Consider the following 13,879-nt stretch of genomic DNA (forward strand, 5'->3'; position numbering starts at 1 on the left):
GAGATTTATTTATTAAGGCTTTTGTGACTAATTACTTCTTGCAATGTTTTAGAAAATCATTAAATTTTTAAAATCTTTACCAAATATCACATATTTAAGAATAATCTCAAATGATTTTCTGTATTTCATCAAATATTAAAGTAATTTGCTGTTGGCACTTTCATGGTCTTACCAGAAGATGTGAATAGTTTTCACATCATTGTGTCTGAGTGCCAACAATTTTGAAAAATTATCAATGGTAAGCTGTATTAACATGTGCAGGGAATAATAAGGGGGACAGATAAAATGCATCTTACTTAGAGCTGACAAAAAACAGTAATAAATTTTTAAAAATCACAAATCATGGCTTACACTAAAAGTTTTTTGCTTGTTTGTTTTGTTTTGTTTTTGTTTTGGGAGACAAGGTCTCCCTGTGTTGCCTGACTGGTCTCAAACCTGTGGGTTTAAATGATTCTAACTCCTCAACCTTCCAAATAGCTGGGACTGCAAGTATACACCAGCACACCAAATTTTAAAAATATTTCATATAAAAACTCTGAGAGGCAATTCCAAGATTGGTGTAGCAACCTTAGGCCCATAATGTTTCTGGTATATTCTTAGTTTTACCTTTATGTTTATAATATATCTAAATAAGAAGAAGGGTTTTATTAATAGTTCATTCCTTTTTGTGTGGAGTTTTTTAAGAAGGGGCAGAAAGTAGCAAAATGTGGTTCATTCTTGTTAAGGTCTGACTTTCTTTAGGAAATTTTCCTTTTTTTCCTCAGGTCAGAAGGGAGTCACACCCTCCCTTTAGCAAAAAAAAGTAAGATTGCAATGACCAGATTAGGTTATTCATTATTCATTCCTTTGGAACTACGAAGAAGGCCTACCTCCATCAAGAAAAAGAAATAGCTTCTTTTTACAACACTGCCTCAGAGGCAGTCAAGTGCATGCAACATCAGGTTTTCATGAATACAAATTTCTTGATAGAATCTTTGTATTACTTTTTTGTTAATTTCAAATTCTTTTCTCCTTATTGTTTTGATTTCATATTTTTTCCTTTTGTTTTTGTTTTTTTGTGGGGTTTTTGTTTGTTTTATTTATACCAGGGTTTTAATCCAAGGGTGCTTTAAGCACTGAGCCACATTCCCAGCCCTTTTTCTTTCTTCCCTTCCCTTCCCTTTCACCTTCCCATTTCCTCTTTCACCTTCCCGTTTCCCCCCTCCCCTTCTTTCCTACCAGCCTACTCATTCCTTCCATCCTTCCTTCCTTCTCTCCTTCCTTCCTTCCTTCCTTCCTTCCTTCCTTCCTTCCTTCCTTCTTTCCCAGAGTCTCACTAAGTTGCTTAGAACCTCACCAAGTTACTGAGACTGCAAACCTGTGATCCTTCTGCCTCAGCCTCCCAAACTGTTGAGATTATAGGCATGTACCACCACACCCAGCATGTTTGCTTGCTTTTTAATAGAAATTTTGAGCTTTTGGTGAAATTAGATTTTTTTCTTTTGATTTCTAAGGCTTAGAAGAATCTCTTTACCTCACAGTTTTGAAAAACCCTTTGTTTTTCAACTAGCTTTTTTAATACTTTGATAACATAATACTGAAGTTATCAGTAGGAAGTTCTCACTGATAGAATGCCAGATTCTAAATTAAATTTCCAAGTTATTTAATTTAATTTAATTTAATTTTTTAATTTTTAGGGAACCTAGAAAAGTTGTTCTTCATCGTGGCTCAACAGGCCTTGGTTTCAACATTGTAGGAGGTGAAGATGGAGAAGGAATATTTATTTCTTTCATATTGGCTGGAGGACCTGCTGATCTAAGTGGAGAGCTCAGAAAAGGAGATCGTATTATATCGGTAGGATATGTTAATCAAGTAATCAAGATGATGTTGTTTTTATTATCATAACTATAACCTTTTAATGATTAAAAGTAGATTTTTTTATAACCCAAAGTTATGGGTGTAATTGGTTATCTTACCATTTTAAAATTGAATTGCAGAATTATAACATTGTTAGAGAACATGTTCTGTATGACAGATTTTCTTTTGATACATGATACAGGGAGGTGGTCAGTGTTTATAAATGTGTTTGAAGGAAGGTTTGTTTCTGTTTTTGTTTTTGTTTGGCTTGTTATTATCTTTTTCCCTCTTTTTACTTTCAGTTTGTCTGTGTTTATGTTGTTATTACCCATTCAGTTTTAGACCAAAACTGTAGTAGTTTTGTAATCCTCCCAAGAGCTTGAAAAACTTTAATTTTAATTACGCTGTTTCTAATATATTAATTATTTCAGTTTTATACCCCCAAATTTATTTTATTTTTTATTTATTTATTTTGGTTTTGGTATTTGACATTTTACCCATGTGATATATGGTTTGTTGTTGATGTTGCTAATCACCCTCCTTTCTCCCCCCCTCTGGGTTTCTCAGTGGACTACTAATATAATTTGGATTGGGTAGTTATTTGTTATATAGGATTATCTTTCTAGCTTCCATCTTTTCCATGATCCTTAGTCATTGTAAAAGCAAATATGTTCTTCAAATATCCAGATATACTTTAATGAGAGCTCTTGGTTTGTTCTTTCAGCAATGGTTCCTTAATGATAAGGAAGTTCCTTAGATTTTGTCTGAAAATTCTTTATTTTGTACTCTTTTATTTTTAATGTAGAATTCTAGGTTGACAGCTCTTATCTCTAAATACTTTGAAGATATTGTTTTATACCATCTAGATGGTTTATTTGCTATTTTTTTAAAAAGCCTGCTGCCTTGTTTATAGGTAATTTCTTTTCACTAGTTGCTTTCAAGATCTCTGTCTTTAGTGTGCTGCAATTTCATTAAAATGTGGGCATATCTAGCATTCATTATGTTAGGATACATTACTAAATCAGGAATCATGTTTTTCATCAATTCTGGAAATTTCTTAGCTATATTCTTTTCAAATTTTGCCTTCCCACATTATACCTATTCTGTCCTTATTGAATTCCTATGGGTAGATGTTATTCAATTCTTCATGTATTTTAACCCCAATTTCATATTTATGAACTGTCTCCTTCTAGTTTATTTCCATCATTTCCTCAAGTCTGTTTTCTAGTTTATAAGCTTTCTCATTTATATCCAATCTGCTTTTTAAGACAAAACTAAGATTTTAATTTGAGAGTATCATTTTTTTTTCTAGACATTATCTGGTTATTTTTACAGTCTGCCTTGGTATTTTTGATAGGGTCTTAATAACTTATGCCTTTTTACTTGATTTCAGGTTTTTCTACTAAATATACTTGTTCATTTTCTATATATAATCGTTTTATTTTCTGGCCAGATACATTGGCACACACCTGTAATCCCAGTGACTTGGGAGGCTGAGGCAGGAGGATCATGAGTTCAAACCCAGCCTCAGCAACTCACCAAGGCCCTAAGCAACTCAGCAAGACCCTATCTCTAATAAAATATTTTTAAAATGGCTGAGGATGTGGCGGTGGTTAAGTGCCCCTGGATTCAGTCCCTTGTACAAAAAAAAAAAAAAAAAAAAAAAAAGTTTCATTTTCTGAAGTTTATAGGTATCCATTATATGATCTATTTTAGTGATTTGTGGTGAATTTTTTACACATGTTCTAAATTTTGCATTATGAGGTGGTTTTTTTTGTTGTTGTTGTTTGTGTGTGTGTGTGTTTCAGTAGAACTTCATTACTTTATTAGTAAGAATCCAGTACTACCAGAATTCAGGGGAATGGTGTTCAAATAAGCTATTTTACATTACTTGTGGTAGTATCCCAGGAGCATCATCTCTAAAAAAATTTTTTCCAGTGACAAAACTAATATTTTGAGGTTTGTTTACCCTTAATAACAAATAAATGGGACAGTTAGATTTACCATAGTAAATATAGTATTCATATAGTTTTCATGCTATACTGTTTTGTTTTGTTTTTAACACTTTCTGGAACTTCAGAATTTGAGGTATAGAGACAAGCTTTATTATTTTGGATCAAGACCAGTACTATGCATTATTATTATTTTAAACCATTTCTTTGACATAAACCAAAAGAGACCTTTTTAACTACAAAATACAAAAAAAAAAAAAAAAAAAAGGAAAGAAACTAATCAAATTAAAAATAAATGTGACTGGAAACAATAGGAAGCACATTCCAGAAATATAAATTGCATCTTTAATGCAGTTTTCAGATCAATCCCTATCACCATCTGAATTTCCTGTGTACAGACTTAGATGTACCAACATACTCCTGCATCCTGCCCTATTGAGGATCCTGTAGAGTTCAAGGATAGGAAAAGTTAAGAGTAGAAGAAATGACTGATCATTTACAAAAAAAAAAAAAAGTAGAAACCAATTTTTAATTGTTTCAACTAGTGTTTTTTTTTTAATTTTTTTTTTAAAGAGAGTGAGAGAGAGAGAGAATTTTTTTAATATTTATTCTTTTCAGTTATTGGCGGACACAACATCTTTGTTTGTATGTGGTGCCGAGGATCAAACCTGGGCCGCACGCATGGCAGGCGGGCGAGCTACTGCTTGAGCCACATCCCCAGCCCCTCAACTAGTGTTTAAATGAAAATAAATCTTGGGCACTTGAGTTTTCAAATATGCGGCAAGCAATTCTTTATTAAGGATTATGCACTAAATTAGAAAATAACACTATTAATAGACAGTGCTACTAAATGAAAACTGCATTTACATGTTTAAGGCTAAATAATTTTAAAAGCATAGTACTAGTACTACCCAAGAATAGTAATTATTGCAAAAGAGTTTTAGGGCAAAAATAGAGCCTTCTTGCAGTATTAGGATATAGAAAGACTCAAGAATCCATCACTTTTTTTCTTTTTCATAGTACTAGGGATTGAACCCAGGGTCTCATACATGCTAGGCAAGCACTCTATCATAGACTACATCCCCAGCACTAAGAATCCATCACTCTTAACCTAACAAAACAATCTGGTAAGTAGGTTTGGTGGCACACACCTATAATCCCAATAGTTTGGAAGGCTGAGGCAGGAGAATCACAAGTTTGAGATTAGCCTCACCTGTCTCAAAATAAAAAGAATTGGGAGTATAGCTTAGTGGTAGAGAACTTCTGGGCTCAGACCCAATGCTTCCACAAAAGCTAAAAATAAAATAAAATGATTATAGTAAAATCATGATGGCGATAAAAAATGCTTAAGGATCCAGAGGTAGGAATGAAGAAATGACAGAATTTCAGTAAAGACATAGAAACTACAGAAAATGAATCATATGGAATTGCTAGAAGTTAAAAACTATCAGAGATGAAAATTTTATTTAAAAAAGACTTAATAATACACTGAAATCAGCAGAGGAAAGAATCCATACACTTGAATGTAGATAAAAGGAAGTTTCCAAATTGAAACATAGGGTGGAATTGCAGAGGTTAAAAAGAAAAGTCAACACAAAGCCTGCAAAATGTGTGGAACAAAATCAGACAGCATCTCTACAGAAGAGGAGACAGAATTTTTTTAAAGAGGAGACCAAAAAAAAGACCTAACAAAAGTGATGAAAAATATCAACCCACATATCTGTGAAGCTCAGGATACGTAGAAAACCAGACCTGTCTACATCACAAAGTGCTAGAAACCTGCACTTTGGAGCATGACTTAGAAGCAAGCATAAAAATAACATATTCCACATACAGGAATAGCAATACATATGTCAGGTGACTTTTCTCTAGACACATTAGAAGACTTAACACGATTGAATGGTGTGTTTACAGTGTTGAAATAAAAAAATTGTTAATGTGGAATTCTGTGTACCGAGAAATATTCATCAGAAATGAAGTAAAGACATGGACAGTAGTGGAGAGAATTTGTCATCTTTTGCAGATCACTAAGAAAATGTTGAAGAAATTGTCTTGATTGAAGAGAAATTGTACAGATGGAACCCTAGATCTGCAGAAGGGAATTAGGAAAAACAGAAAAAAGGAAAATTCCTGAGTAAATATAAAGGATCTCTTCTTAAATTTTTAAAAATAATTTTAGATATTACTCTATTAGACTATTGATAGAAAATAAAAGCAGTGTAGGGATTGCAACATGTGTAAAAATAAAAAATAAGACCATCACAACACAATTGGAAAGGAAAGATGGGATTATACGGTTATTTCTTACATAGTTTTGTGAAGTGGTTTAAAATTGGGGGGAAATAATAATTTGTAGCTACATATTATTATATCTAGTGAACACACTGAAAACACCACAAAGATGTTTAGTTTTGAAATCAATACAAGAGATTAAATGAAAAAAAAAATAAATGTTACACACACACACACACACATATATAAAGGGAAGTGTGATTGTCAGCTTTCTGTTGCTGTGACTAAGATATCTGACAAGAGCAACTTAGGAAAAGTTTATGTAGGGCTTATGGTTTCAGAGATCTCAGTCCATGGTCAAATGACTCCATTGCTTTTGGCCTGGGGTGAGGCAGATCATCATAGGGGAAGGGTGTACTTGAGGGAAGCTACTCAACTCCTGGCAACCAGAAAAGAGAGAGTAAGAGCATGGAAGGAAGGGAGGAGATATAATCCCTAATGGCATGCCCCAGTGACCTACTTCCTTCAGCCACACTCACCTGCCTATAGTTTCAGCCCAGTAGACCACTCAGATAATTAATCCAGCAAATGGATAGTTCTCCTAATCTAATCATTTCATCTGAACATTCCTTCATTGCCTAACACATGAACTTCTCATATCTAAACCATAACAGAAAGGAATATGCAGGGTAAGTTTAAAAAATAGTACTAAGATGAGAGATTGAAATCCAGTTCTGTTAATAATAGCATTATAGTAAAAACTATTTAAGATGCAGAAATTGTCAGTTTGGTTCACAAAAGCAAGATCTAACAGTTTCAGGAATTCACTTCAATGTGTGTTAAGTAAAAGGATGGAAAAAACTTCATCATGCAAAACACCATATGAAAGTACTAATAAAGTATGAGACAAAATAGATCTCAGGACAAATAGTGTTATTCTAAATATATTTCATAATAATAATAGCATTTTGTTAAATTTTAGTCCTAAGTATGCACCTACCTAAGAATCCTTTCAAAATATATGAAGCAAAATTGTGAAAACTAAGAAGAAAAATTCACAATCACACTTGGAGACTGTAACACCCTCTTCTGAAATTGATGAAGTAAACAGACAAAAAGACTTTACCTCACATCATGTACAAAATTTAATTTGAAATTGATTGTAGATCATAGAACTAAAGTTATACGAGAAGGTGTACAAAAAAATTGTTAATGAACTTTGTTAATGAAATTTCTTAAATAGGATCAAAAGGTCAGAGTCAGTTCAGTGAAAAAGGGAAAATCTTTTTAGCTAATAGTTCTGAAACAACTGGCTATCTAGTAAAAACATGAACCTGAAACAGTCTTACTCCAGACTTAAAACTTAACTCTAGATAGATTGTAGATCTACATGGAAAACCTAGAGCCATAAACTTTCAGGAAAAAAAACATAAGAGAATATCATTGCAACTCTGGGTTAGGCAGCAACTCCATAGACAAGTAGCATAAAACACTAATCATTAAAAAAAAAAAGAAAAAGAAAAAAAAGATACCATTTAGAAACCAAACAGGCAAGCCATGCTATGGTAAAAAAATATAATCAGTATATATATCTGATGAAAGACTTTTATCCAGACTATATAAATATCTCCTACACGTCAACAACAAAACAATTAGGAACCCAGTTTTAAAATGTGCAAAAGATTTGAACAGATATTTCCCATAAGAAGATATATAAATTATCAATGAGCATGTAATACCTTTTCACATGCTCATTGATATTAGGCATCTGGGGACTTAAAATCCCAATGAACAAAGGGGTTTTGAAGGAATTGGGTAGGAGTGAAACAATTTTTCTGTATCTTGATTGTGGTGGCAGGTATGTGACGTAAACATTTGTCCAAACTAAAAAATGCTGATGCCTAAATAAAAAATAGATTGGGCGGGGAGGGGTCTACTGGGGATTGAACTGAGCTACATCTCCAGCCTTTTTTTAATTTTTATTTTGAGACAGGGTCTTACTAAATTGTTGAGGGTCTCACTAAGTTGCTGAGGCTGGCCTCAAACTTAGAATTCTCCTGCCTAGCCTCCTGAGTTGCTGAAATAACAGGGATGTTCCACCACCCAGCTAAAAAAATAAATGTTTTTAAAGCCATTTGAAATACCATATCCCACCAAATTATATGGCTAAAAAAAAAAAAATTAAAAAGCAACCTTTATTGGAGAGAATGTGGAGCCAACTCTCATTCATTACTGGTAGGTATGTAAAGTAATATGCAATTATAAGAAACTTTGGAGGACTGTCATAACTTGACCATCTTGTAGTTCCTAGAATAACATTTGCAAGGCTGTCTATAATTTGACCTGATTCTAACCTCCTCATAAAAAGCTTTTTATCCCAGGATAATTGTCAATACAAGAACAGGCACAATATGACTTCCTGAAGTATCTAATAATAGTTCTTGTAAACAGTAGGCTTATCAAAAAGCTTAAAAGAAAAAGCTGGAAAATAAATTCTCCACAGGGCCTTTGAAAACCTTCAACATATCCTTGGGACCTAGTTCAGGGCTGTCTCTCATCTCTGGTTGAATCTTGGGCTCTGTTCAAGCAGAAAGTAAAGATCAAGGCTTGTTTCAACTGCCCTGAATGTTGAAAGCCTTCAAGCATATAGAACCATTTGCAAAGAGTGGGGACTTTTTAATTCCAGGCAATTAATGAAATCTTTCCAATCATTAAGTAACCAGTAAGCTTACCTGGCAGAAAATTCAGTGGCCCCACACAACAAAGAATATGACCTTTGTGGAATTCTGAAAGTCACTAAACAAACAATAGCAGTAAGCCCCAGATAAAGTTGTGGGTCTCACATCCAGAGTTGCCAGATTTTATATTAAATGTAATATATAAAAATTATGAGAAACACAAAAAAGTAATTACCCATACACAGGAGAAAAAAGCAAGTGATATAAATTATCCTTAGGGAAATCCACGTGTTGAATATCCTAGGCAAATGCTTTAAATCAAGTATTTTAAATATGTTAGTATTTAATATCTCCATCCCTTTTTTATTTTTTTGAGACAGGATCTTGCTAAGTTGCTTAGGGCCTCACTAAATTGTTGTGGCTGTCCTTGAGCTTATGATCCTCTTGTCTTAGCCACCTAAGTCACTGGGATTAGAGTTGTTCACCACCATGCCTTGTTAAAAGATGCCAATTTTAACCCACAGCAACCACTAAGAAATGACTCAAATATGTGTAATGAAAGAAATGACAGGAGAATTTAAATAGTACACTAGAAAATTTCTGTTGAACACAAAAGAAGTGGTAATGGTAAACAAATAGCAAAATTTAAAAATCAAAAAATAGTAATGGAAAACAAATAGCAAAATTAATTGTATTTATCTACCAATAATTTAATTAAATGTAAATGGATTAACTGCTCCATTTAAAAAGTCTGATAAGGTAGATTACAAAACAGAATTCAATTTATATGCTGTCTCTAAGAAAGACTTGTTTGTTTATTTATTAGTTATGTACCTTTATTTATTTTTATGTGGTGCTAAGGATCAAACCCAGTGCCTCACACACGAGATGAGCACCTTACCACTGAACTACAACTCCAGCCCAAGAAAGACATTTTAAATTCAAAGACACAAAAAAGTTATAAATAGTTAGAAAATATATACTATACTATAAGAGTAACCAAACATTAAAAGTTTTAATCTTTTCTACAATAACTTATGAAAATTTATCATCCTTTAAATTTCTTTCCTAATTTGTTCTCCTGGGAATTAAGAGAATTTTCTTTATGCACGAAGTATTTTGTATGTAACCATCTTCAGCTAGAGATATTTTCTGATAACTACATTATATTGCATTTATTTAGGTTGGGGTTTTCAGATCTTTATTTTTATTCATGAGTGGTGTGTTTTAATTTAGTTGCATAATAATGTCCTTATAGATAATATAAAGAAAGCATCAGATTTTTATATAGTTAAAATGTTCCTTATGTAAAAAATTTATGATCCTAAGAATTTCTGGGCTTACCAAATTTTTGAAAAGTGGTATGTGATCTTTAACAGATTTTAAGTTAGATCTTGAAACAGATTTTCATATGAAAGTGACATGATGGTTCTTCCTGTTCAGAAATTTTCAGTGAAGGTCTAAGCACTGCAGAATTCTATTCATTGCTAGTTTTTCATTTTTAAAAACTAAATATTTACATTTAATACATTCAATTATAATGTTTCTGTGAATGCCTCTTAAGTTGTTCTAAGTGGAAAAACAGTTTTAAGATAGTGTGCCTTAGAGTATTGGCAAGCTTTCAGATTAAAAATTGCTTCTTATTCTGGAGTAGGATTGGTCACCTTAGTAATTGTGTCACCCAAGGAAGTCCCTTTACTCAAAAAAAAAAAAAAAAAATCTCCTGATTTAGTTAACATTTACTTTGTTGAAATCACTCTTTGAAATATGAACTATTTTAGTACTCTTTAAAAGTCATTATTTTTCTATTAAACCAAAAGAATAAAAGGCTTTAGTTTGTGAGAGGAAGAAACAATTGGAACTAAGTTGAACTTTCTGGGTTGAAATTGTTGTAGAAAGTGAACAGATGTTATAAGCAAAAACAAATTTTCTTTCCGTTGCTGGAGCTACTTACTAGTGAAAAGAAATGTGCAAAATAATGCTTGTTAATTTCTCAGGTAGTCAAATTGAGGTGTATTTGTCAATCAATAGAGTCAACCTTCTAGACAGTTTCAGGGGTGGAAGATGTTTTACTCAATTGACAGTAAGCAAATACTTTTAGTGTATAAAATTGTTTTGAATGACAGTATTTTTTTGTTTTATTGTAAAATATATTTTAATAGTAAAATTATTGTAACTAATCTGTGCCTACCCAAACAGCAAACCATTGTAATTTCTAATCAAAGTGATTATTTTCTCTCAAATTAAGATTTGGTTTGATTTACAGGTAAACAGTGTTGATCTCAGAGCTGCCAGTCATGAGCAGGCAGCAGCCGCATTGAAAAATGCTGGCCAGGCTGTAACAATTGTTGCACAATATCGACCTGAAGGTAATAAAATTCTTGCTATGATTACTGTTCTTTTCAGTTTTTAAAATTCTTCCTCTTGATAATGTTTAATATCCAAATTAAACTTTCTTTTTCATATTTTGTTCTGATTTGTTAATCTGTTGTTATTTGTTTAGTACAAATCTAATCCATTTTCAAGATCAAAAGTGTTTTTTTAATAAGATATAGGAACTGTTATCTACAGTCTCTCTGGAGCATATTACCATTATCTGGATTAATTTTTAAGTGTTTCTTTTTTAAAATCTAACCTCTAACCAAATGCATACCTTTTAAAATCTTTTTACCAGATTAATAAAAACCATAAGTAAAACAAGTAATATTGCCCCAAAAAGCCACACAAATTTTTTCTTTTAAATCAGATGGTATTTATTAATGTCAAGTTTTAAGTTATGTTTCTAATAATAATTCTTATTGCTTTTTAAAACGAAAAGTGCAAGTTTGAGATATAATGTGTTTCTAGATAGTAAAATCTCATTGACATGACTACTAATTCCTGGGGGAAGAAAGAGGTAATGGAAACTTTGAGGTAACATCATATTAAACATATATAAGACTACAGTGTGCATCAATGTGATCATTTTTCCAGTAAATCCTCAGTGGAATTTAAAAAGCTCAAACACCCAAAAGAATACAGAGTGTACTTCTTGATGTTCATAAACAACATGATGAAGGAAAACATGATGTGATGAAGGGGCTAAATGAAATACTGTTTATAGTTTAGAAATTAAAGAAACCTTGCACGATTTAGGAATTAAATGAAACATTTTATAATTAGCAAAGTTACATATATTTTTCTTTTCTTACAATAGAATTTATTTTTGTAATACACCCCCAACTTTTTTAAGCTGATGAAAGTAGCATATTGGGCATTGCTTGGCATTCCATAATATGCAGTAGGTTCTCTCAGTCTAGTAAATGTCAAACTATTTAGGTTCAGTAGTTGAAAAGGATAAATTCCAAACAAATTCACTGTGAGCCAAAACAGTAGGAACTAACATAGAAAGTCAGAATGCCAATTCATTGATTTTTGTGAAAAACAAATCTCCCAGTGTGGCCATACATGCTTTTATCTTCTGGCCAACACAGTCCCACCCAATAAGTACATTATGTAAGAGCCTAAATACAATCACTGGTTGTTTGATTTTATAGACACCCTCTCCGTATATGTTTAGAAAGATATGACTTTTTACCGGGCACAGTAGCTTGGAAGCCTGAGGCAAGAGGATCGCAAGTTCAATACCAGCCTCAGCAGAAAAGCCCTAAGCAACTCATCAAGACCTTCTCTCTAAATAAAATATAAAAAAGAGCTGTGGATGTGGCTCAGTGGTTAAGTGCCTGCCCCTAGGTTCAATCTCCAGTACTTAGCTAAAAAGTTATATCTTTTTTCTTTCTTTCTTCCTTTTTTTTTTTTTTTTTTGTTTATGATAAAGTGTTAGTCATTATCTGCTTCCTGACCTCCCTAGAAAACACATAAAAGCAACAAGGAGGATAAAACATACACAAATACTTCTGTCCACACAGTTATACCTCATGTTAAGCAAAACTGCAAAGACATGTTATTACCTGGACAACAAAATATAGGCAAGGCTGCTTAAACAAAGCTTACTGGCTGCAGAATCCAGGAGGGAAAGAGTAAAAACGAGTTGTCCTGGGCTGGGATTGTAGTACAATGGTAGAGCGCTTGCCTAGCATGTGTAGGGTACTTGGTTTGATTCTCAGCATCGCATATAAATAAATAAAATAAAGGTCCATTGACAACTAAAATAAAATTTTAAAAAACATGAGTTGTCAGTAATGCTCTATATAGTAAAACTTATAGAATATGATACAAAAGTGTATTTCCTAAAGGCAAGGGATTCATTTTTGAGGTGTAACAACATGATTCCTTCTATTTTATAACAAGCCTCATGAGAATGTGGGAAGTAGACTAAAATAGAAACCATTCATGATATGGTTTTGATTAGATAACTAGAGGACCCATATTTGGGTAAAGCAGTCTTTGTTAAAGCTTGTGATAGTCTTTGTTAAAGCTTGTGAAAATTACCTGTGCTTCTGTTTCCCCTCTACCTCAAGCTTTCTGCAAATAGCTGATCCAGCACAATATAATGTATTCATAATAGATAATTTAAAAGTAGCCTGGCATTCATAAAAATATTAATAAGAAGGGATAGAAAATTACACATATATACTCATATACAGATACAATAAAATATTGACACAGATGAATTTTTTTAACCTTAATGTCATTAGCAATTTATGGATTTACTTTGAAAGAAGACTACACAGTAGAAATATAAGAATCCCAGGAAAAAATGACTCAATAACCAAAAGAGATTCACTTTGAGCTAGCAGTACCCAGGAAAGAAGAAAGCAAAGCAGTTAGTGAAATTGGAACACAAAGACAGAGATACTGCAGAAACTCAGTTGGGGATCTTGAGGATACAATATAAAGAGTAAATAAAATGAAAAGAAAAATGAGGAGACTCTAAAAAGATCAGAAAGAAAATATTGGCAATGGAAGACAATTATATCTATGCAATGTTTGTGTGTTTACACACACACAAACACACACACACACACACATATGTAAATTAGACTTCCAGAAGAATATTTTTAAAAGGAAGAGAAGGTTTGAAATTATAACTCAGTGCAGTCAAGAAAGCTTTTCTTGAAATAAAAAGAAGTGAATCTTTATTGAAAGGGAACAGCATAACCTATGGAAACCCAGAATGGCCAAAATTTTGACATTCTAGTTATATGTTTATCAAGAAAGTATCTTTGAGACCCAAGCAAA

General features: G+C 32.6%; 1 protein-coding gene across 11 annotated transcripts in view; it reads left to right on the plus strand.

Annotated features, from left to right (window-relative positions):
- The window catches only part of Dlg1 (discs large MAGUK scaffold protein 1), a 251,443-nt gene that overhangs the window by 177,822 nt on the left and 59,742 nt on the right, over positions 1-13,879 (plus strand). For all 11 annotated transcript variants that reach the window (XM_076868823.2, XM_076868826.2, XM_076868827.2 and 8 more), the window contains 2 exons: positions 1,677-1,833; positions 10,965-11,067. In XM_076868823.2, coding sequence (XP_076724938.1) covers positions 1,677-1,833; positions 10,965-11,067 — 260 coding nt within the window. The remainder of the gene's footprint in view (positions 1-1,676; positions 1,834-10,964; positions 11,068-13,879) is intronic.

The sequence above is a fragment of the Callospermophilus lateralis genome, chromosome 10 (genome assembly GCF_048772815.1).
Source record: "Callospermophilus lateralis isolate mCalLat2 chromosome 10, mCalLat2.hap1, whole genome shotgun sequence".
Taxonomy (NCBI): Eukaryota; Metazoa; Chordata; class Mammalia; order Rodentia; family Sciuridae; genus Callospermophilus; species Callospermophilus lateralis.